Source organism: Melanotaenia boesemani, chromosome 10 (genome assembly GCF_017639745.1).
Source record: "Melanotaenia boesemani isolate fMelBoe1 chromosome 10, fMelBoe1.pri, whole genome shotgun sequence".
NCBI lineage: Eukaryota > Metazoa > Chordata > Actinopteri > Atheriniformes > Melanotaeniidae > Melanotaenia > Melanotaenia boesemani.
The window spans coordinates 3,965,358-3,989,673 of record NC_055691.1 but is presented as its reverse complement, the minus strand read 5'-3'; the positions used below and the strand labels follow the sequence as shown (position 1 = coordinate 3,989,673).

Here is a 24,316-nt window from a genome sequence, read left to right as displayed (position 1 = left end):
TGTGGGTGACAGCAGGTTTAGCAGTGAGAAGTAACTGGTATGTTTAAATGATAAAAAAGGAGGGGAAAAAAGAGTTTTCTTACCTCATAAAATTCATTTGAATCTGGATCCAATGCATTTTCTGAAAAAGTAAAACAATAACTTAAATAACTTCTACAAATCATAAAATAGCAAATTTAACCACAACATTATAAGGGATAAAACAATTAGTAAAACACTGAAAAAAGGTGAAACCACAAACTTTAAAATAAGAACCATGTCCTTGATTCAAACTTGAAAATTATCATCAAATCTGAAAGTTGCTAATAAAGGAGGGGTGAAACAATGAGGAAAAAAAGGGATAAAAAGAAAAGGTTACACACATCATCTTTCATTTAGACTCCATTTTTTTCACTGAGACAATACAAAGTGGTGACCGACACTTGCATGCTAGAAACTACGTACTCTCATGCACGGATCTTTTAAAGGAAACAAACAAAAGAAATCCTCAAACAACAAGCATTTGCAACTCATAACGTTTCTATCAAATTTCTTTTTCTGGCTCATCTCTGCAGACGAGTCAGAAAAAGGGAATCTGAAGTACAAACTCCGATAGTCTGAACTTTTTGTTTTTTTAGTATGTAAACTCTAACCATCACATGAAATGAGCAAATGCCTCCCAGTTTGACTGAGCTCAGACTCACACCACACAGTGGGCGTATTGAGGGGGGGCAGGTGTGCAGCTCTTACCTGTGTGAGGCTAAGTGACACATCATGGAGACCAGGTCAGACTGGTCTGTGAAGCATGAGGTGGAGGTTTAAAAGTTTAATGAACTGGGTTTGAGGGTAATAAGTTGGGATTGAAAAGGGGCTTAAGTAACATTTTGACTGAAACTTTAAAGTATTAAGAGCCAGTGAGACAGAAAAGTGTTAGTGAAAATAAATGTGAAGTTAAACAGAAGTATAAAATCATTACAATATTTGTACCACGACTCATTTTAATCCATTTTTAACAAAGGAGTACATCCAAGTAAAATCTAAATTGTTTAAATCTTCATTTTTCCCTTTATTTCAAAATATTACATCTTTTCTAGTAACTTGTGATATAAACAGCTAATAACTCATTAGAAACCTACAAACTCGATTCAGTGTGTAAAATGTAAAAAACAAAAAAACAAAACAAAAAAACAAACATAATGTCATGACTTACAAATCTTAACTAATTTTTTTTCTCCTAATAGAACATAAACAACATATCAGATGTTGAAACTTTGACAATTTACCACTTCATGGAAATGGCCAGCCTGGCTTCTCCCGTGTAGCCATGCTGGATGAAATATGTTGTTTAGCATCGTCTTGCTGAAATCTGCAAGGTTTTACCTGAAAGAGACATTATCTCTTTGCTCTTAAACCTCCGTGTACTTTTCAGCATTGGTGGAGCTTCATGGATGTGGAAGCTGCTCACGCCAGAGGCACTAATGCAGCCCTAAACCATCAGAGATGCAGCTTTTCACCGGTCCACTGATAACAAGCTGGATGCTCCCTCTCCTCTTTAGTCTACAGGACAGTGTCCATGTTTTCCAGAGAGAATTTCACATTTTCATCCATCTGACCACAGAACAGTTTCCACTTTACCTCAGACCATTTTAAATGAGCTGTGTAACAGAGGAGACAACAGTGTTTCTGGATCATGTTCAAATTTGGCTTCTTCTTTGCATGATAGAGCTTTAACCTGCAAACGACTACTTTCTCAGTCGTTTGTTCAAACCTTTAGCAGATGTGCTGCCATCAGATTCAAAATTAGCTAATATTTTCCAAGAAAATGTCTTAGTTTCAACATCTGATATGTGGTTTAAGTTGAACTGGAAATAAAATGGGGGTTCAACAGATTTATAAATCATTACACTTAGTGTTATTTACATTTTACACACTATCCCAACTTTTTGAAAATTGGAGTTATAACGAAAAATGCTATTTTAATTTGTTAAATAAACATTTGATTATTGTTGATGCTGCAAAAGGTTTAATTAAATTTTTTGCATTTAAACTAATTATTCCTTGATGAAGAGCAGAACAGTAGTTACAAGAAGACAAGGTGAAAAGAAAAATCATGATCTGCAGATCTTCCGAAGGTAAAGGAAACTAATATTAAGGATTTTGTTTTCACACAATAAACATAGATAGAGAAAAAACATCTTTATCCATCCCCAAAGTAAATATAGCATTTTTGTTAGGGTTTGTTAGAGCTGGGAGGTTTGATGAGCTGCTGTCACATTTAAACATTGCAGCATTTATGTTTGTCTTGTCAAAAACCTTCTCAGCGACCACAGTGGCCTCTTCTGCTTGTAAACTGAGCAAACACACATAAAACATTTGTTCATGCAAATCCAAAATGTTGCAGATTACTATACATTCATGCAAGCAACACCAAAACAGGACGTGGGGAGTTTCTTTTCTTCGTAACAAGAGATATTAGTTTATTTAACATTAAATCCAGCTGAAATACAAAGTTAGTTATTCTAGATCCTGTCAACAAAAACAGCTACATCGTGGATACAAACATTTCTCTTACTGTGAGAGGCAGAAGAAGCAGATGGTGCACCATAAAAGCAAAACAAAGCTTTATTATTCCAAGTGACAAAGAAAGGACGACAAAAATGACCCAGTGACAACAAACTGCACATGCGCTGACATCTTAAACACAGCCAGGATTATAAAACAGAGAAAAGTCAAATAAAACAGAAGAAAATAAGTGAAACTTAAGTATGACTCTCTCTCTCTCTATATATATAAATTTTATTAGGGGTGGGACTTAATGCATTAATTACATTTATTAATTACCATCAGATATTAATGCCTAATAATGATTAGTGTGGACACAAACATTTTATAAGTTAAAGGTACTGTAACATGTTGTGGACTCCTAATCAGAGAACAGCTAACGTGCTTAAAATGACAATTTAATATTAGATCTATTCACTGTTGGCCAGAGATATTTTCTATTTCTTTTTTTTAATGTTTTGAATTGAAATGCAATTAAATGCACTTTTTCAGACATAACTAGAACTTGAGTTTAAAATATTAAAGTCTGATTAAGCCATCCACTAAAATCCATTTAAATAAAAAAATGTTGCTTTTTGGGGCAAATATTGCTATGCATTAAAATGTGATTAATCAATAATAATTCAAATTTAAAGGCTCTAATTAATTAGATTAAATTTTTTAATCAAGTCCCACCCCTAACCTTTAGATATAAATGTATGTATAGGGGAGGAGGAATGAAAAATGTATAGAAAAGGAATATATATGCATCTAAAACTTGTAGCAGGGTTCAGAGCAGGGGTCGCCATCTTTGGTCCTTTTAGGGCTACCGTCCTGCAGGTTTTAATGTTTTCCCTGCTGCAACACACCAGATTCAAATCACTGGGTCATTAAGTGGCTTATGCATAACTTGATGAGGTGTGTTTCAGCAGGGAAAACACCTAAAAGCCATCGAAGAGCAGAGTTAGTGACCCCTGGTTTAGAGGGAGGATGAACGGAGAAATATGGTTGGAGTTGTACACAACGTATGTACAGAACAGAGGAGCAAATGAAAAAAGGGAAAGTTCACACTTCTGAATAACTTGTATTTCTCCCTTTATTTTAAATAATGACACTAGAAGATTTTGATCAATAATGACTGACAAAGTCACAAGTTTGACTTAAAGTAAAGCAGATAGAAATTCTGAATTATTGTAAAAATATATACAAAATTCGCTTTTGTAATTTCTACTATATTTCTTATTTATTTTTTAAGAAGCCAGAAAAGAAGCTTTTGATAATTCAGCTTTCATCCAGACAAAGTGAAATGACAGAGACAGAAAGGAGATCTCTACAGTTGGTCTGCTGAACTACGCTTGGGGTCGGGCACGGTCGCTCTTACCAGGGTTGTCGATGGGCATGACGGCGATTATTGAGTCGCTCACACGTCCGTACAGGCCGTTGGTGCAGACAGCCACCACCTGGACCTCATAGCTGCTGTTCGCCAACAGGTTATCAAGAATTGCTCCCTGGTAACAATATTAACAGTTTAAATCATTTAATCATTCTTATACAGGACAGTTAATAAATTAATATCAACTTATTACAGAAAAACAGCCGACCAGTGATGCATGGATTCATCAAATAAACATAATACTAATCTATGTAAAAAAATAAATAAATAAATGAGACTTAGTTCTCTTTCTACTTTGTCACTTAATAGTGCTGAATAAAGACTCTTCAGTCAAAGGAAAAGAAAAAGCACGGAGGAAAATACAACCTGCCTTCACGGGTTCTTTCTTCATATTTTTGTTGAGTCTGAGAGAGAATATCTACAAGAAAAACCTGTTCTGAGCCCAGCTCTGAACCAACCGATGATGAATCTGAAAAATACACAAGCGCCACTAAAAACTTGACTCGTGGATTTTTGGAAGGTCCTGCCATTTCTGCCATGAAGCATGTCTAAAACTAATTAGGACCTTTTCCTCTACATTATTTTACCTTAGTGGCCTTATGTGGAAAAAAACCCCAGTGTACTGTAAATATCACCAAATGATATACAAACAACAACAACAAGGAAAAAGGTTTTAATTACATTTTCATTAGTGGATTTAATTGGTTTGGATTTGAGTATTTTTGTATGTTTTTTATTTAAATTCCTGTTTCTGAAAAGATAATCCTGCAGCGACTGACCCCGATCATCTAAAGCTCTATAATGATTTTCTTTCTGGGCCAATTAAAAAAAATCTTTAAATTTTAAGACAGAAGCTGCAAATTCAGGCTTATTAAATGGTCTAGATTTCAGGGGAGGAAACATTAAAGTTGTTTGGTGGAAATTGTCATTTATATTTTGAAGGTGAAGATATTCTCACCACATCCTGATCTCCGTCAGTCAGGTATTCAGACAGGAGAGATTCCTCTGCATTGACCAGGTGGTAGGTGACTGAGTACTTCTCAATGCTGGCATCGTAAACTGCCCGAGGACGCTCCCACGTCACCAGCAAGCTGCTGAGGTTGTAGGGCGCCGCCTGGATGTTCTCTGGCTCTGAACTGCAGACTGACAGAAACAAAACACAAACTGAAATCCTGTAGATACTCTCGATATTACGGGCTTAAAGGATCGAGCTTGGTTACAGAAGGCATCTTGTGGACTCCAGTGACACCCCATTCACAGAGAGTTTGAGTTACTCCCCTCAGGGCGGCACTTTAGAGAAAAAGATCTATGAGAGTTCCTTTATACCCAATGAGGTTACTGTAGTCAACAAACTGCGGCAGCTGATACATTAGAGCAGGGCTTCCCAAACTTTTCCATGCTAAGGCCCTCAAACAACATTAGCTTCTGGCTGGGGAACCCCAAACCCAAAGACAATGCTACAACATATGTTTAGAATGTATTTTCTTACTTTTTATTCACTATTCAATAATATTACATTTGTTTAGCATAAGAAAATTATTAACAAACATTTCAGCATTGAATAATAAACTTTTCAACCAAGGACAGAAAAAAAGAAATCGAACCTCTCTCGTGCATGTGTGTGATTACACTAGTGGGACTCTAGAGACAAAGAGGACACAGTTCGGGCAATCATGGCCATTTTTCTGTATGGATTTTAGTTGACCATGAGTTCTTGTGTTTTTTGCAGCAGAGTCCTCCAGGGCAGGGCTGTTGGTCTGCTCCTTAAGCTATTTGTTGTCAAAAATCTGTCCATTTTTCGCTTGCTAGCTACATGCTAGCTTGAGGAGCAGACCAACCTGATAGGTCTACACATATTAAAACATCATCGTAACAAACTTGCTGCTGGACCTTTTTTTTTTTTAAGCTTCCCTCTAATGGGCTCGACACACGACCAACGACACCGACAGGTGAAACCCATCACCACCCAGATGAAACCCAACACACAGGACGTGACAAACAGCAGCGACGCCGGAAAATATTCCTGGTCAAGAGTGAACAGACCTGAAGTTAAAGTGCCATTTTAAGTTCTTTAACTAACAGCCCCAGTTGTTCTCTGATCTATCTCTCTCTCTATTTATAGTTATTATTATTTTTAATAGTTTGTTTTCATGTTTTTCTTAGTTATTGATCTTTTTTTGTTATTTATTCATTTTCATATAATTCTTATTTATGCTTTAAATTAAAGGTCATAGTAATAAAAACTAACCACCAGCATTAAAGCTTTTTTTTCCAAAAGAGAAATAATTGTAATTGAGAATCAGTATTTCATTATCATTTATTTTTCTAAATCATGCTTTTTACTTAAATTGAGCAACACTACAAGAGTAGTCTACTATTAACTAGGCAACAAACAAACAAAAAATAGAAGTGAAATAAGAGGTTGTTTTAATGGTTCTGGGTTAAAGTTCAGATTAGCACTGTGAAGATTATGCACAGGACAAACATTGTGAAGTCCTGGATTAACACAGATTAAAATGGGCAGGATGAGAATAATGGATCCATGACAGCAGACAGGAGGAGGAGTCTCCAAACCCAGACAAATTTCTTTCTGAATCTCTGCTCTCATGTACTTTAACCTCTCACTTTTGAGGGATCATGGTACCAGAGGTGTGATTCTGGGAATGTAAACAGCAGCTAACCCACATGCACAAAAAAAAAAAAAAAAAAAAAAAAAAAAGAAATTCCATCATTTATACACTTGTTTTGCTCATTTAGAAAAACAACCAGCTGTTAGAAACAGAAATCAGGTCTGATATGTGTGGCTACCTATCTGAGACCACTAGAGGGCAAACCCCACCAGGAGAACAACCAACCAGGCACTTCAACAGGAATCATCTCGTCTCAGCAAGCAGCCGATTACTAAATGGTTTTCAGTGAAACCACAGCATTTAAAGAAAACGTTAGATTTCTGTTTCTGTATCTATAGCTCACTGTTCTGTTATTTTATACACAATAACTGCCACCAACCTGGTGGGACAAGGGTCCAACAGCAGGAAGAGACACACCTAAAAAGCCATGCTTTGGGATTTTACTGATCAACAGACATGACAAATTTAACATATGACCAGAGGATTAGTTGTTCCTGAAGGAGAACCACCACTGCTGCTAAATTATTGGTTCGAATATGGGAGTTTTAGGCCACTTAGGAAAAAATGGCTCTGGGAAACACTTTTTACCCACAAATCTGCCAGTTTTCATGGATTTTATGCTACTAAAAACATGAAAACCAGAGACGTTTAGAAATAAACAACCATAGTGAACCTCCAATGAACAAAGTGGTGGTCAAACAAGCCAAAATGTCTAATGTTGTATGAGAAGATTAAGATTATTTTCAGAGTTCAGATGTGAGGTCAGCTCTAAATATCTTAAAAAGCTAAGCTTTATAATGTCATCCAACAAATATTTAATCTTTGAATCAGAGAAATACTCATCAGATCAATTCCTGGTATCTGGAACTACAGAATCTGCTGCTTCAGACCAGCTTCTACAAGGCCAAGCAGATGAAAACATGGAAAAATCTAGTCTAAAACTACTAGATAAATGAGACAGGAAAGCAGCTATGGATTTTATCACCACATGAGCTTTAACTTATCCAGACGCTAACAGAGAAGGATTTTAACCAACTAAAGTGATTTACAAACCTTTAACCAAGTGATCACTAAAATCTCTTGGCTCAACTCCTTTTGTTCCCAACCAAAGGTTCAGAAGACACGTTTAGATTCAGAAGTCAGTATCATCCTCAGAATCTCTGACAATATGTTAAAATACGTTTGCCAGATGTTGGATAACCAAGGATAAAAGAAAAACAGGCAACTAAAGTTGCACAGGGATTGACGACATCTGTCTTCCATCTGGAAATATTGTGGATAAGCTAGCTTTAGAAACATGAACTCTATGAATGTATTTGAATCTAATAGTCCCACTTGGGCACATATAGAACTGTTATGAAAAATTTCAATCACCCTTCCTCTGGAGGTTTTCATTTCTAAATTTTGCTTTCAATTTACAGATTGATCTATGTTCATACCCTCACCTATGGTCACCTAACCGAAAGAACAAGATCGCAAATACAAGTGGACTAAATGAGTTTCCTCCGCAGGGTCTCTGGAATCTCCCTTAGAGAGAGGGTGAGAAGCTCGGACAGCCAGGAGGAAATTAGAGTAGATATGCTGCTCTTCCACATCCGGAGGAGCCAGATGAGATGGCTGGTTAGGAAATGGTGGAGGGACTGTCTATTACCTGGCTTGGAAATGCCTCAGGATGAGCTGGAAGAAGCCTGGGGTGGATGGATGGATGGATGGATGGGTGGGTGGGTGGATGGATGGATGGATGGATGGATGGGTGGATGGATGGATGAATGGGTGGGTGTGTGGGTGGGTGGATGGATGGATGGATTCTTGTTCCCACACTTACTTTGTGATGGAATTTAGATTTTTGGGATATTTGGATGCCTGTCTTCTGTTATGTTGATAATGAGTCATATAAAAAGCAGCATGTCCTTTTCTGTCTGGAACGCACCTTAGAACTGCTGCATGCTTTCTACTGACTGTTACCCTTCTGATTAGATTAAAGACTTGTTTTTATGAAAGTTTTACTTCACTTCTCATCATGTATCTTTTAAAAATTCTATCTGATTGATACCTGCAAATACTACTCATATGATGCAGGGCTGAATGCTAATTAACTGTCCAGTTGCACTCCATCAGATCCAGATACCCCATCCTTCTCTAACACCAACCACTAGTGTCCATCCACATCGCCCCTGTCTCTGATCACCTGTCAGTGGTCTTAGTGGCCGACTGGTGTAAATGACAGAAATGGTACACACCTGGTGTTAAGAGCTCCTCGATGCCAGTGTAGGAGGAGAACACCTGACCCACGAACTGCTCCTGCTGCTCCCTGTAGTTGTTCTGTAGGTAGTCCATCAGCATCACGTACCCAGCCTGCTGCATCGTCATCACATCACAGAACATCTCCAGCTGCAACACAGGAGCCGTGCATGGTAACAAAAATAAATCAAAAACCTGCAACTGATAACAGTTTTTCATTTAAACTGACTGTATTGTTAACTGGAGGAGTGGACAGTAATTTCAGCTAATGATCAACTCTAATGAACAGTTGCTGGAGTTTTAGGAGATGAATGTTGTCCCATTCTGGTCTGATGCAGAATTCTGCTCAACAGTCCTGGATTTTTGGTTTCAAGAAGCTTTAGGTGAAAGGTCTGGACTGCAGGCAGGCCAGTTCAGCAGCCGGACTCTTCTCCTGTGAAGCCATGCTGTGATGGATGCAGGATGTGGTTTAGCATTGTCCTGCTGAAATCTGCAAGGTCTTCCCTGAAAGAGGCGTTGTCTGGATGGAACAGATGTTGATCCAAAACCTTCATGTACTTTTCAGCATCAGTGGAGCTTCACAGATGCTTTATCCATCTGACCACAGGACAGTTTTCCACTTTGCTTCAGACTATTTTAGACTTCAGACAGACTTCAGACTGTTCCAACCTTTTATAGATTTGTTGCTGCCATCAAATTCAAAATCAGTTAATATTTTCCATGGAATGATAATATTTTACACAGTGTACTACCTTTTTTGGTAATAGGATTGTAAATACAGCTAAGTAAATTACTTTGCCATCTTGTCTATAAACCTGAAACAACTTGAAAACAGCACACAGGAGCTTTTCCCAAATCATTTGAGACATAGAGAAACCATCAATGATGCTGGAATTGCTCCAAGTGAGTCACTTCCCCTTGGTTACAAAATAACCATTACCGTAATAAAAATGAATTGACGTGACAGCAGAGCTAAAAAAAAAAAATAGTGATTCTAATTATTAAGTTGAGTTAGGGTGACCTGAGCTGGAATGTAAACCAGCTGGGACATGTCACAGAGCGTTGGTGAAACCAGCAATCTGCCTCCAACATCCAATCTGGGATGATTTATTCTTCATATTAACTGCTTTAATAGTAGTACAGATACTTATAAAACCTTAAATGTGTCTGCCTCCCTGTGCAGGCTGATAAAAAAAAAGGACCATTGGAGTGTTGAGAGTACACTCATTGAGTTACAGTGCATGGAACATTAAAGAAGGTTGAGGACTGTGTAAATACTTGTTAAGAAAAAAAACTTTTTTTTCGTGTGTAAAGCCTCTTTCCCTCACAGCAGCGTCTTCGTTGGAACAGAAAAACGGTCTGGACCACAGCAGGCGTCCCGCTACAACCTTATTGTTCAGACCCTTTTGTGTGCGAGTTTTCACATGTATGTGCATATGTATGTCCATACATTTCCATAGCTTGAAGAGCGTAGAGACCTTTTGTAAGACAGTATTTGTTCGGTGTATGGTTGTCACTCATACTCAGCCTGAAGGGAAGTCTCTTACACACAAACACACAGCGCTCTGTTGACAGCCTCACCCTTCACTGCCGTGTTTTCTTTAACTGTGGTATGATAATTCCTCCTTTCAACTCTTCTGACACATTTCTAAGAGCTTGTTTACCGACATTGCTGTAATTGTGTTACTTGCCTTTTCATCTTAGACAAAAACTCTGAAGCTGAAGTCTGATTCTTCATCGGTTGTTGGGCAGGACATGGGGCCTGGGTACAATGTGTACATATTTTTAATCTCTGCTTATCGTTTTTCTGTTTGCAAATCATTTTTCTCCTTTTAGCAAGAAGTTGGTTTTAATTCAAATTGATAAAAAAAAACATTAGAATAAATTCTAATGTTTTGTTTTTGCCTCTGAGAATAGCTGTAGATTTTATGCTGTAACACTTTAGAAATTTTTACAAGGTGTTCCGGTGAGGAAGTTTAGCAACAACTAATTTGAAGCTAGTAAACAAGGACAAAAAACCTGGAAATATTCAGCAGAAACAAGATCCAGTCAGAGCTAATTTAGATTTGTGGAAAGGGTAAAGTTAGACAGAGATCCAATCAGATATAATCTCCCTGTGTGGCAAGAAGAAGGCGATCATATTTGATCTAACCTCAGAGAGGTGGTACAGCTAGCTAGTGACAGCTAAATAGCTAGTGGCAAAATGTTACCAGCTGGGAGAAAGAAGAGAGACGACATATGGACATATTTTACATTTAATGTAAAGTAAAATAAGGTGCTTTGTAAACTGTGTAAAGAAACCATCACTGGTGAAAACACAACTAATTTCAAGCAACATTTGCATGCTGGCCATCCTTAAAAAGCTAAACATGCTAATGCTAACATTGTATTAGAGCTGCAGATGTTTTGATAAGGCTGCAAACTTAATAATACATACCTATTAATGTTAGTAATCAGAGAAACAAATGATCCATTATTCTGAGATCATCAATCATTCAACAACTAACTTGCACAAATTTAAAAAACGTGTTATGTTATAAACCTGGATATTTCCCCATACATCACAATTGGCCTCATGTTAAGAGATTAGGTAACAACAGATGGCTACTGAGTTCAATTCATCACAGGCAAATAGATGTGTTATGTTAAAATGACTTCCATAATTCAATGGAAGCTTTGAGAACTAATGAACTGGTTTTGCATTTTACATCATAGTTGACTATCTACTATAGATTTAGTCAATTTTGAAATAATTTAATTGGTTAAATAAAACTGGACTAATAGTCACTTGATTCAGATTAAAACATTTTGTTTATAACTAAATAACAATTAGACTTTAAAACTAACTCAAAATTAACTTTATCGATTGTAATGCAGATTTTGCAACTTGTTTAAAATGCACAGCAAATATTCTTTTCTTAGAAATATTAAAAAAATTTTTTTTATTTTGTTCAATAGTTTTCTACTCCAAATTCAAATTATATGGATGCAACAAGCCATTATCAAGTTCAACATTATGACCCATTCATTTTAGTCAGGTGTGTTGCAGCAGTGAAACATCTACAACCTGCAAGACAGTAAACATTAACCAGAGTTTTAGATCCTTGCTCTTGAGCAAACACTGGGTTGTATTGAGAACTTTACATAAAACATATATCCAGGAAAGCCAAAGCCTAATTTCTCACCTGCTCATCAGATATGACCACCGTGTTCTTGAAGACAATCCACTCCACAGGCTCGCTGCAGGGTGGTGTAGTCAGGGAGCCGTTGTAGATGAAGTATTTATCAGTGAAGTTGGGCAGGAGACCCTGCAGAGTGAAGGGTGCGATCTCAGCACTCTTACCTGGACCACAAATAAAAAATGAAGTAATTAAAGACACTTAAGCAAGCATGAAAGACTATAGCCAAAACCAAAAGAAGGAGAATAAACTGATGTACCATATCTGCTCACAGTCTTTATGCCATCCATGATGGCAGCGTAGTTGAGGTTGTCTTCAGTGCTCGTCTGAAAATAAGAAAATCAATGTATTTGCTTCATATGAACCAACGTTTAGAAATATTCTTCACATCCAAACACAAACAAAGGAAGAATTACAGCAGCGATTCAGCCAATTATTAAATTATCTGGCACATAAAACTCAGTTATTTAACTTCCATGTGTGCTGTGGTTTACACAGACACCACTGAATCAGGTTTCCTTTTCAAGCATCATAACTTACTCAGCAAAATATTTTCTAAATCACTTGTGCTACATGAACTTTGTGTTCATAACTCTGACACCTGTACAAATAAACCTGATAATGGGAATCACTTCATTAGAGGAAACCTGTTGGCCAAGTAAGGATTGCAGAACAAATGTTTTCACTACCCTGCTTATAAAGGCTCAGTTTGACAAGCTGGAGGTTATAAACATGCAAGGAAACAGTAAGACTTTGATTCAGAAAACCACTAACGTCAGAGCTCGTGAGGTAAACCGGTCCAACGGTTCAGCCCATGACAAATGTAACCTGTGTTGTTTATGCGAGACACTTGAAAATGTTGCATTGTTGAGTTCACAGTGGTGAACGAAAGCAGAAAAAGCATTAGAAAGGAAGCGCCTGGCACGTTATACCTGCGACTTTCAGGTTATATAACCTTTTCTTTCACAAGTAAAAGATCGAATAATGGCCCAGTTACTCTGTCAAGTTGCTGGGAGCACAAAACTACAATCTACTACCACCCTTTTGTGTTAGCTGGTTGTTTACACAGACACGCACACACACAGCCTGCAGCTTCACATCAGAAATTTTTCTGAGTTTTGTTCCAACTTGGCCTCTAACAGTCTGAACATGCCAGTGAAGCCGAAGGCAACTTGACTGCACAAACCTGGGTGTAGAAAGGAAAACAGAATATTTATTTTTATACACACACACACACTGAAAATGTTCACTGTCTGAAGAAGTATAAAGAAGAGACAGAGATAAATTTGCAGTTAATATAAATCAACACTAGTTAATATGCCAGAATGACACTTTTCTTTTTCTCTTTTCTTTATCCATTTATTAGAGATGTGCACAACTAACTGATTTGTTGGAAAGGTACCCAGTCAACTAATATTTTTAAGAGTTGATTTATTTTTGGGGGGCAGTACGAGATGTGTCTCGCTATGCAGAGATGTGGAACTAATGTTTATAGCTCTGTTTCTGCCAGAGTTTGCACCTGTTGTAGAAGCAAAAGACCAGAGCAGAGGTTGACAACAGCAACAACTCAAAGGGAAGCTCGGCAGTATTTCACACAACTGGACAACAAATTTAAATGCACATTATGCAAGATGAGGCTAGCTAACCACAGTTAAGACTCACTTTCTAAACCGTCACAAAAATATTGCAAAAAGACCAGACGGAAAACGACACAAGTGTAGCTACACTTGTGTGTGTAGTGGATATTTAGTTGTTGTTGCTATGTAAAGCACTTTGTGCTGCTCTTAGTATGAAAAGTGCTATATAAATTAAATTTTGACAGATTTTTTTATAGTGTTTAGCTCACCTAGCAGAGCAGCTGCCCCATAGATAGAAGCTTCAGCTCATTGATGTAGCCAGCCCACATTGAAATCCTGACTTTGGGCCCTTTGTTGTCTACCTACTGTACAATAAAGGCCACTGGAGCCCAATAAATCTGTAAAAAAGAAATTGACAAAAAAAAAAAAAAAAAAAAAAAAGAAAGAATGGAACCAGATTAACCCTTAATGACTGTCAGGAGTGCTGGTGTCAAAGCCAGTTTCCCTGTTGAGAACCATCCCTCTTTCAGCTCCACTGAAGCCCCGTCCCATCAACACAGGAAAGAAATGCTTTCTCTGAAAAAAGACTTTCTTCTAGTTTATATTAAAACAAACTTATGTTGATAACAGTATCAAATACTGTAATGTAAAAAAAACAAAAAACAAAAACTAGAGCTGTCAAAATGAACACGTTAAGACAAAGACGTTAATCTGTGGGACTCATGTGTTAACTCAGAAACAACTAGTTATTAGTCGTGCCATGTTAAAAATCCAAATTTGGCATTACCTTGGCAAGACAAGCTATTTTTGGACATGTAGGCACTTTGTCACAGAAGGAATCAAATCAATCAAAAACCATTTTATCCTCTTCATTTATAAAGATTCTGACAGTTTTCCAGCTTTACATTTAAAAAATGTAAGGCTGGATTTCTGCTGCTACTGCTACTACTCACAAAACGTTCAATATATATATATATATATATATATACACACACATATATATACATATATACATATATACAGATAGACAGATAGATAGATAGATAGAAAATGTACGAATGTACAGCATTTATGGAACATCATAATTAAGTGGCTGGACTGGTGTTCAGGAACACCTGTGCTGAGTTTAGAAGTCCTACAGTTAAAGCTGAATATTCACAGTTAAGATCCTGTGGAATTTCCAGATCCAGACCGATAAAAAGTTATAGAAACTATAGAAAAAAGGCAACAGTGATACACATGTAGACAAATGTAAGATCAACTATCAACAAGCTCAACTAGAATGAGTAGATATGTTTGGATCATTAAAACAGTGCTAAAACTGAGGAATCATGTGGTCACATCTCACTAAACATCCTAAAAGTTTACCAAATGCAAGAAAGGGGCCACAAATTTACATGGATGAAAAGGAACCACTGAGAAAAGGTGAGAAAGTTTCCAGGCAAATTTAGCATTACCATAGAAACTCTCTTTCTTTCTCTCTCTCACACACAGCCTGCCTCTCATTGGCCAGACAAAAGTAGGGATGTTGCAGTAACTGACTGGCACTGGCATGGCTCAGATAAGTTAACTTAGTTAAACAGCTCCAACAGCTCTCATGTCAGACTGAACCAGTTTCTTTTACTGGCGCAGTGCTGCTCTGACATCCTATCAGGTAAACACAGGTCAGTTTTTCACTGCCTGGGAAAATGCATGGGTGGAGTGAGAGCTGATTACCCTAACATTTAAATCAGCAGCAGTTTGCTTCATAGTGAGTCTCGCTATCAGTCTAATTCTTACATTTACAAGACTGGTTAAAATTAGTTGTTGCAGATAGGGTATATTAACTAAAACTGTGAGGTCCCTCTAGTTTACTTAACAATTAACTAACAGGGTTTCTTTGCAGAAGAGATGTTATCTTCTTTGTATCTTCTTAATAAATTGCTACAACTGGCCATTCTTATAGACTAATCTGGCACAGCTGCATGGACATCTGGGCCAATGATGATATACACTGGTCCACAGTTACTTGATAAGGTTATCTTAGATGGAGATCTCAAAGTTGTTCTGTTTTTCATATTAGTTAGACATCACTTTATTAATGTAAACTATGATTCATCTGACAGAAACTGCTCTTAATGGAATCTAAAACAAATGGTGCATTCAGGGTCGATTTATTACTCCTTTCCTTTCAGCTTTTCCCTTCAGGGGTCGCCACAGCAAATCATCCACTTCCATCTGACTCAGTATGGAAGTCATAGGTTGTATTTGCACATTCCTTTGTCACATATTTCACGCCGGATGCCCTTCTTGACACACCACTTTTTACTTAAAAAATGAAAACACACTAAGGACAGAGCATACTCTACTTCTTTAGGCAGCTTAGGTGTTTCAATGTTTGCAGCAAGCGCATAACTTATATACAATAAGTCAGTGGTAGAAAGTTCAATCTGCTTTGCAGTCATCTGTTGAAGCAGCAGCATCAGAACCAGAGACTTAAGGAAGCTGATGACACAGACTGTTCGGTGAGGGAGACTGATCTGGAGCCTCTAGACAAACGTCTGCATGCAACATTTCAAGAGCTGCTAACCTTTATGGACGACACTTCACAGGCTCTAAACATTTTAATCAAATAAAGTGTGTTCAGTGAAAGGCTTCTTTAGCTTTGCTGTAATCGCATAGGAGGTTTTTCCTGCCAAGACAATGTCTAAACATTCACAGTTCTGTTTCACCTCTGCACTTGACTAAATGTTCCCAAAATGTCACACATCACATCAAATGCAACCTATAAAGCAGTTTAAGGGTTATGAAGGTGCTCAATCTTCTGCCTTATAGTGTATACATACCTCAAACAGCACAGCAAGCGCTGTGATTCTGCCCCTGGCCTTGATGGCTTCATCCACAGAGTCAAACTGATGTGGCTCATAACAGTAGATCTGCATCTATGGAAGCAAAGAAAAGTGTCTTAATGTTTGTTAGTCCTGTTATGATGGAAACCGCCCCTTTTTTTTTGAGTTTTTAAATCTGATCATGAAGAAGGGAATAAAACAAGTTGATTTTGAGCAACACAAACAATTTAGGTCACATCGATAAATCACCCAGATTCAAAGAGTGAAAATAAAAATGAAAAAATGAAATTGAGGATTTAATCTTCAAAGCTGTACATGGTTAAAAGCTTGATCTCACTGACATTGCTCTCCCAGTACAGATTATGAATGTTATATACACTCATTGTTCACTCTGTCATGTTCACCTTCTGTTACCGGGCTGAAACCCTTATTCCTTTAGAACTGCCTTCACTCTTGGTGTCACAGATCCAACAAGGTGTTGGAAACCTTCCTCAGAGGTTTTGCTCCATATTGACATGACAGCATCACGCAGCTGACGCAGATTTGTCAGCTGCACATCCATGATGAGAATCTCCTGTTCCACCACATCCCAAAGCTGCTCTATTGGATTGAGTTCTGGTGGCTGTGGAGGCCGTTGGAGTCCAGTGAACTCACTGTCATGTTCAAGAAAGCAGGTGGAGATGATCTGAGCTTTGTGACATGGTGAATTTTCCTGCTGGAAGATTCTACACTGTGGTTATAAAGGGATGAACATGGTCAGCAACCATACTCAGGCTGTGGTGGTTAAAACAGGCCATGTTGGTACTAAGGCGCCCAAAGTGTGCCAAGAAATATCCACCACAGCATTCCATCACCAGCAGCCTAAACCGTTGATACAAGGCAGGATAAATCCACGTTTTTGTTGTTTTCAACAAATTCTGCCATCAGAATGTGGAGCTGAAATAGAGACTCATCAGACCAGCAACGTTTCTCTATCTTCTATTGTCCAGTGTTGGTGAGTGTGTGTGAATTGTAGCCTCAGTTTCCTGTTCTTAGTGGTCTTCAAGGTTGGACATGTTGTGTGTTCAGAGATGCTATTCTGCAGATCTTGGTTGGAACCAGCACTGATTTGACTTCCTGTTGCCTTCCTCTCATCTCCAACCAGTCTGCCCATTCTCACATGCCCTGTGTGTGAGACTAGACTGTCACTCTTCAGAGAAGGATTTGTAAAAGGACTAAAGGCAGAGAGCAGAACTAGGGGCCATGTACTCCCATAAGCAGCCTAGAGGCATAGGGTTGTTCTTCTGAGAAAAGAGACATTGTGCCAACACTCTTCTGAGCCAGATCTCTTCAAACATGTCCCAGGTCACCATATAGCTACGGTGAGGGGAGGCTAGCTGGCAAAGCTTCCCCTGACAATAATTATTAGTAAGAAGGGGTGCATTTTGAGGACTTCTGTGCCCTAGAAGCTGTTTATCATCTTTTTTTCTCCTGCTATAGCTAAACTATGGCTTCCACAGCTGGGGCAAAACAGGAGCTAAAGGGGAAAATCAGTGGAATGAGGGGCTGGTCCACTGGAGGGAGTGATTCCCCGAAGCAATCCGCTCCTTCTCATGCATGTTGGAAAGTTTCTGACATGATGATGATTGCATGTTTTGCACATCATTTTAGAAGGTGGTTCTGGAGGCACATTCACATCCTCTTCAAACTCAGAGAGATCTGTAAAGGGGGGCAGGGGGGCAACATCCAGAACCTTGGCTGTCCTACTAATCTCCTCAGCAAAACAGTTGGCTGAACCCCGATGTGAGGTGCTACCTGCCAACTGCTGTTCACAGGACAGCTCATTATCCTCAAATTAAAAGACAGTTTCTGAGTCTATATGTTCATTTTCTTCCCCCTCCCCTTCAACTTTAGACCCTATGGTGGGTGGGTGGGGCGTGGGGGGGGTAGTATGAGGCTGCTTTGATTCGTTTGACCTAAAAGTGAAAGAATGACGAAACAGTTATGCAGTACTGTAGATTCTCTCTAGATAAGATTTAACTGTATGCCTTCGTCTGAAAAACAGCATAATTATCATGTCCTTGTTCCAGAGGCACACAGAGTCCACAGCCCACACAAATATGTCCCTGAAGGCTTCCCATATCTCACACTGTGGGGGCATAGAAGCTACCTGAACTGACAGAGAATACAGAGAATGACAATTTAAAAAGTTCTCCACACATATAAAGCCCTTCATGACCAAGCTCCATTGTATATCAAAGATCTCATATTTCCATGTATTCCCTACAGAGCACTTCACTGTCAGACTGCAGGTTTACTTGTGGTTCCTAGAGGTTCTAAAAGTAGAACGGGAGGCCGAACATTCAGTTATCAGACCCCTCTCTGTGGAACCAGCTCCCAGTTTGGCTTCAGGAAACACACACCCTCTCTACCTTTAAGATCAGGCTTAAAACTTTCCTTTCTGATAAAAGTTATGGCTGGTTAGTCATCCCTTTGTTATGCTGCCATAGGCTCATACTGCTAAGGGACATCACATGTTGCACTCAGTACTTCCTTCCATCTTCATCTCTTTGTTCTTTATTTCCCACGTATACATTCATGACAGTATTTGCATCATTAGCTTGTATTTCTCCTCTTCTCTCAGCAGGTATCGCTGGCTAAAAGATGTGGGGCCTGTTGATCCCTTTTCTTTAACTCTCCATTGGCCACCCTCCCTGGTTCTGTTTCCTGTTTAAAGGGAGTTTTTTTCCTTTCCGCTAATGCCTGGTGCCCCACGCATGCTCAGGCACGATTTTATGCAACCCATTAGTTTCCTTAGCTAGGTAAGTATGAATTACAGTTATTATAAACTGGAATAATAATGGGTTTGTTGAATTGGATGACAATGAGTCGGCTTGAATTGATTATCTCTGCAAAGTGCCCTGAGATGACTTTGTTGTGAATTGGCGTGATACAAATAAAGCTGAATTAAAGAGAATCCACCCACTCAGTCATGGAGGGATTGTTCCCGGTACAGATGCAACTTTAATGTAACTTCAACAAATCCTAGTGCTTCTCTGCATTACCTTGTATAAATATGTTAACTTTACCTCAGAGTGTCTGGTTATGAAAATACAGACGTGTGAGACTATGTTCATGGAAGACTAGCAGAGGTTGCCAACTGAAACAAACATTGAGATGTAAATGCTGTAAAAAAAATGGAGATTTTTAATAATAATGAAATTAATTTGCCTCAAAAAATATCGATAAATAAAATAGATATAAAAAATAAATGAAATAGTCTACGTTTTACATACAATTTTTAAAATACCGAGAAAGAATATTTAACTTAGCATTTGTTTATTCTATTTCTTTTCATTAAACTAATTTATTTTATTTATCTATTTGCTTTTACCCACTCATATATATGTACTTATTCTTCTATGAATTATTTATCTTCATTTATAAATAGTTAATAATTTATTTAATATTTAACCATGTTTACTTTTATGTTTTCTTCTTCTGTTGTTTTTTAAATCCAGATTTTCCTCATATTTACTTTGTTTTTATATATTTGTAGATAAATTTAGGTATTAAGGTGTTAAACAATTAATTGAATTTCCGTTCCTTTTTAGGGAATTGTGTGATGTAGGACAGTAGTTTCCAACCTGGGGTCCGGGACCCCCCAAGGCGGTCCCCCAAAGAGCACAGTGGTCCCAGAGGCTTTGAACTTTCAGAGCCATTGTAATTAATGTCCACACATTGTCCCTATTTTAGTAAAGAAAAGTAGGGCTACATGTTGTTAATTTCCCTTTGGCTTTATGGAAGGACAGGATTCAGCCAGAATACAGTATTTATGGTGAGAATCTCACTTTTAAAAGCATAAAACCAGCATGGTTTCAGCACGGAGTGGGGCAGGGGGTCCATGGTGTTTTAGTATTTGCATGAAGGAAGTCGCCAAGGAAGATACGTTAGGAACCACTGGTCTAGAAAATCATAAAAACACACACAATTCAATTTTTTCAAAATGCAATGTCTGCAGACTTGCAGATCAGAAGACATTAAAGAAATACTGTTAAATAAGGTGTGAATTAAGGCTTTAAATTGTTCCTCAAACGATAAATAAGTCCAATGTTTTTCTTAATATGTGACCAAAGATTAATGTACACATGAATATGTGACAAGTACTCTTTCCCTTCTTATTTAACAACCACTGCTATGAAATATGCATGGAACTACATTAGCAATCATTATAATAGATATGACTAATAACTAGGATTTCTACTTCAAAACAGTTATGTAAATGATGATGATGAAGATGACTGGGGAATGGTTTGTGGTCCGAGGATGGAGAAATCAGATGTTCTGGCACTGCTGATGTCATGTGGTGTTATGTTCCCCCTGATGTGCCGAGGTCTTATGGCGTTTAAAAAACTCCATTACTTGATAGAAATATTCTGGTGCTGCGTGTTTCTGGTTTGCATTTTCACACCATGAAACTTCCAGCACCAAACTTTTGTGGATCACTTGGATCATGTTGATCTCTTCTGTGAAGGTAAAGGGATTGAACATGATCTGTTGACTTCAGAGAAATGAACCAGAAAGACTAATCAGGACTTTCCACTCATTTCAATGCTTAATTTAAAGAAAATAATAATAATAATAATAATAATAACTTACGAACTTTAAACACCAGACTTCCCAAAAGTAAAACCACCCATGCATTAGCTGCACATTGTGACCTTTGAATGTTTGTATAGCTTTAGGTATTTAGGAGAAGTTAAGTACTGAATGACCCCATCTCTTGCTAAGTAGCTGCAGGGATAGGCTCCAGCCCCCACTCATCCCTGCACTTGAATAAGCAGGTATAAAAAATGGATGGATGGATAACTGCCAAATATTTATGAAAGACAAAAGAATTGTGTGAATCAGCAACACTAAAGAAATACTTTAGATATACACTCAAAACATGCCACATTTCAGTCATCTCACCTCTAGAGGGTATTTGACTCCATCCAGGCTGTGTTCTGAGCCCACTGAAGAGGCATTGCAGCTCCCCCAGTGGAAGGTGATGCGCCCCACCTTGAACTTTGACTTTAGACCGCCTCCACTGACACTGAAGTTTCCATCCACATTAATCGCCACTGACAACAGAGGGTAAACCAACATTATCAGCACATTGTTGGAATAAAGATTATTTTCATACAAACACTCAGAAATCCGCCTACAACTGAAGGACTCTTCTGGTGACTGATTCACCCTAAACCTGTGATTTCCATCAATTTGGCCTCGTTTGTCTGTTCTGTTGTCTTTGTAGGGTCTCATGTTCCATTCTGAGTTATTTTAACTCCATCTGACATCTAAAATAAATTAGTTGTGATGCTGTTCTAAGGAAGAACTTCTCAGCCATGGTGTTGGCAGCTCATTTCACTCATAATTCCTATTAAGCCAAGTATACTCTGAAGGTTTTGGCTACTCAAGATGTCTTGAACTAGAAAGAATCTAAAAACAACAATCTTAAAATGTTTAAAGATCACCACCGTGGTGGAGTAATCAATAGTGTTGGGGGTAAAGCGTTACAAAATAAAAATATTACGTTTTTGGGTAACGAAGTAAGTGTGTTACACTTAAAATATCTGTAACGAAATTACTTTACTGGACTACAGTAACGCGTTTTTCTGCGTTACTTGAGCCGTGTTTGTCCATGTGCAAAGTTCCGATTTGTTTTAAGTGGTGCGCGCATGCTGCTGCTCGATCTCTTTCAGTTCAGTCCAGTTTCAGTCCAAACTGGTGGTGAAAGATCCTGCTCGCCGGTCAGTGGAAGGAGTCCTTCAGCAGCCGACCCACCTAAACAAGCAGCCGACCCGCCTAAACAAGCAGCCAACCCGCCTAAAAAAGCTAAGCTTTTTTCAACATTTCCTGGAGCGCAGCAGCTGGTAACACAGAAATTAACAAGCTAGTTGCAGGTTCATTGTAGGAGACATGCTCCCCCTGTCGACTATTGAATCGCCAGGTTTAGAAAAATACTAGATAAAATGATTATGAGACAAGTGTGTCCATTTCTTCCCACAGACAGGGACGTTATTATGGTTTTAAAGCCATTTTGTTTACAATATACAATAAACACTCTGCAGACAGGCAGCGATGATTCGGCTATGATGTTTGTCCATGTCTACACGGTGAATTAAGAAATGGTAAAGTAAAGTAATAAGTACTGAAGTTACTTTTCAAATGCAGAAGCTAGTGAAGTAATTTCATTACAGTTTACAGAAATAATGAGTAACGAGTAACTAATTACTTTTTTGGAGTAACAAACCCAATGCTGGTAATCATATACACTGTACATTTTCCAACTTATTTTTTTATACATTTTTTTAATCATTTCTCCTAAATAATCTGAGTGACCGACAGCAGATATTAGTTTTCATTTTCCAAAATGTATATGACATTTTATAATAATCTGGATTTTATTCAGAACAAAACTTCCAATGATGAAAACTTAAAATCAAAAATCTTCACTTAATGTATTTTTTGCATTACATAGAAGATCATTTTTCTAAAACAAACACAAAATAAAACATGTAAAGATGGAGATGACTGAGATCACCTCAATAGCTCTTATCATTGAACCTGGAAAGCCACGATAGTTCCTGCCCACTTTGGAGGTCTACTGCTCCCCACCACCATAGAGCTTCCTTTTAAAGATACTTCATCTTTTTATAGCACAGCAGGAAATGGTCAGTTTTAAATTGAGCGAATTTAGCCACCCTAACGGAGCCTACCATCCCACTCCTCATCATTCCAGCCTGGAACATCACATCTCCACCTACTGCTTCATCAGTGAAGAAAAGGGATTGAAAATAAGTCTTCATGTATTTCTTAGCCCAGTGCAGATGTTTGTTTTAGTGAGAAGTGGTTAAGGGTGGCCCAGATACAGCTTTAGGTACAGCTGCAGCCTCTGGAGTTTCCTGATGGAGAAGCATCAGATGCCTGCTGCTGCTCATTAGTTGCTTTTTAACAGCGGATCTCTGAGACTTTCCTTATCTGCCTTTATCTGAACCAACCCGTTAGCCCGTTAGTTTCCTGAATTTTGCTGTTTTCATTGAACTATTTCACTGTTTTCATTTGCAGAAACACCAACCCTCCTTTTTCCCCTAGACTACAAACTGGGACTGTCTTAATAATGTGGAACAACTTCCTTTAGTGGTTTTCCTATAATGAAGCTCACATGGAAAGTGAAGAACAGACCTGTGAGACTGTTAGTTAGTGATCTCAACAGATGGAGAAACAATACAAGCCAAATCTTCCACATAAAACATGAACCCTGAATGGTTCATTAACCGAAATCCTACATGCAGAATCATCTGGAACACAGTGAACAAGTCAAACTTGTCACAGACAAATACACTGGATGAGTATCACACAACTGGGTCGGATCTAATCAGATGCTTAAACCTGCACGGTGTGTATTTATCTTTACCCGTCTTGCCATCATTCTTGATGGTGGTCCTGTCCGTCGTTAGACTCTCCCAGCCATCAAACCTCAGTTTCTCATACTGCCGCTTGACCTGGGCGAGGTTCTCCTCGATGTTGATAGGAGACTGCTTGGCATTGCTGCAGGATGGAAACTTCTTGTCCCAGTTGTTCTGGTTTAGTGTTCCTGGATGGCAGACAGAAAACAAACAAACAAACAAAACAGACACCATACAAGTCAGATTCCTGGAAGCTGAGCAAAAAGCCTCTGAAATATTACGCCTCAGATTATTCAACCCAGAAAACAAAAGAGTAAAACTAAAGTTGTATTTTTGTTCTTAAAATCTGCCATGTGCACCAAATTCTCCAACAACACGTCGCGGTGACCACTGACACCTGCACAGCTGAATCACACTCGGTTATAGCTCACCCTGCAGCGTTTCAGTGGAATATACCATCTTTGTCTCAGTATACCCAGCCAAGCAAGTTATTAACCATAATGCCATAATGATGTGGA

The 24,316-nt window shown here is 38.3% G+C and overlaps 1 protein-coding gene across 6 annotated transcripts in view; it reads right to left on the bottom strand.

The window, feature by feature from the left end:
* Window positions 1-24,316, bottom strand: part of ptprz1a (protein tyrosine phosphatase receptor type Z1a) — a 91,532-nt gene that overhangs the window by 35,473 nt on the left and 31,743 nt on the right. For all 6 annotated transcript variants that reach the window (XM_041996772.1, XM_041996774.1, XM_041996773.1 and 3 more), the window contains exons 3-11: window positions 23,807-23,986; window positions 21,319-21,470; window positions 16,366-16,461; window positions 12,223-12,289; window positions 11,970-12,127; window positions 8,784-8,934; window positions 4,872-5,056; window positions 3,902-4,028; window positions 84-121 (exon numbers count right to left, since the gene is read on the bottom strand). In XM_041996772.1, the coding sequence (XP_041852706.1) occupies window positions 84-121; window positions 3,902-4,028; window positions 4,872-5,056; window positions 8,784-8,934; window positions 11,970-12,127; window positions 12,223-12,289; window positions 16,366-16,461; window positions 21,319-21,470; window positions 23,807-23,986 (1,154 nt within the window). The remainder of the gene's footprint in view (window positions 1-83; window positions 122-3,901; window positions 4,029-4,871; window positions 5,057-8,783; window positions 8,935-11,969; window positions 12,128-12,222; window positions 12,290-16,365; window positions 16,462-21,318; window positions 21,471-23,806; window positions 23,987-24,316) is intronic.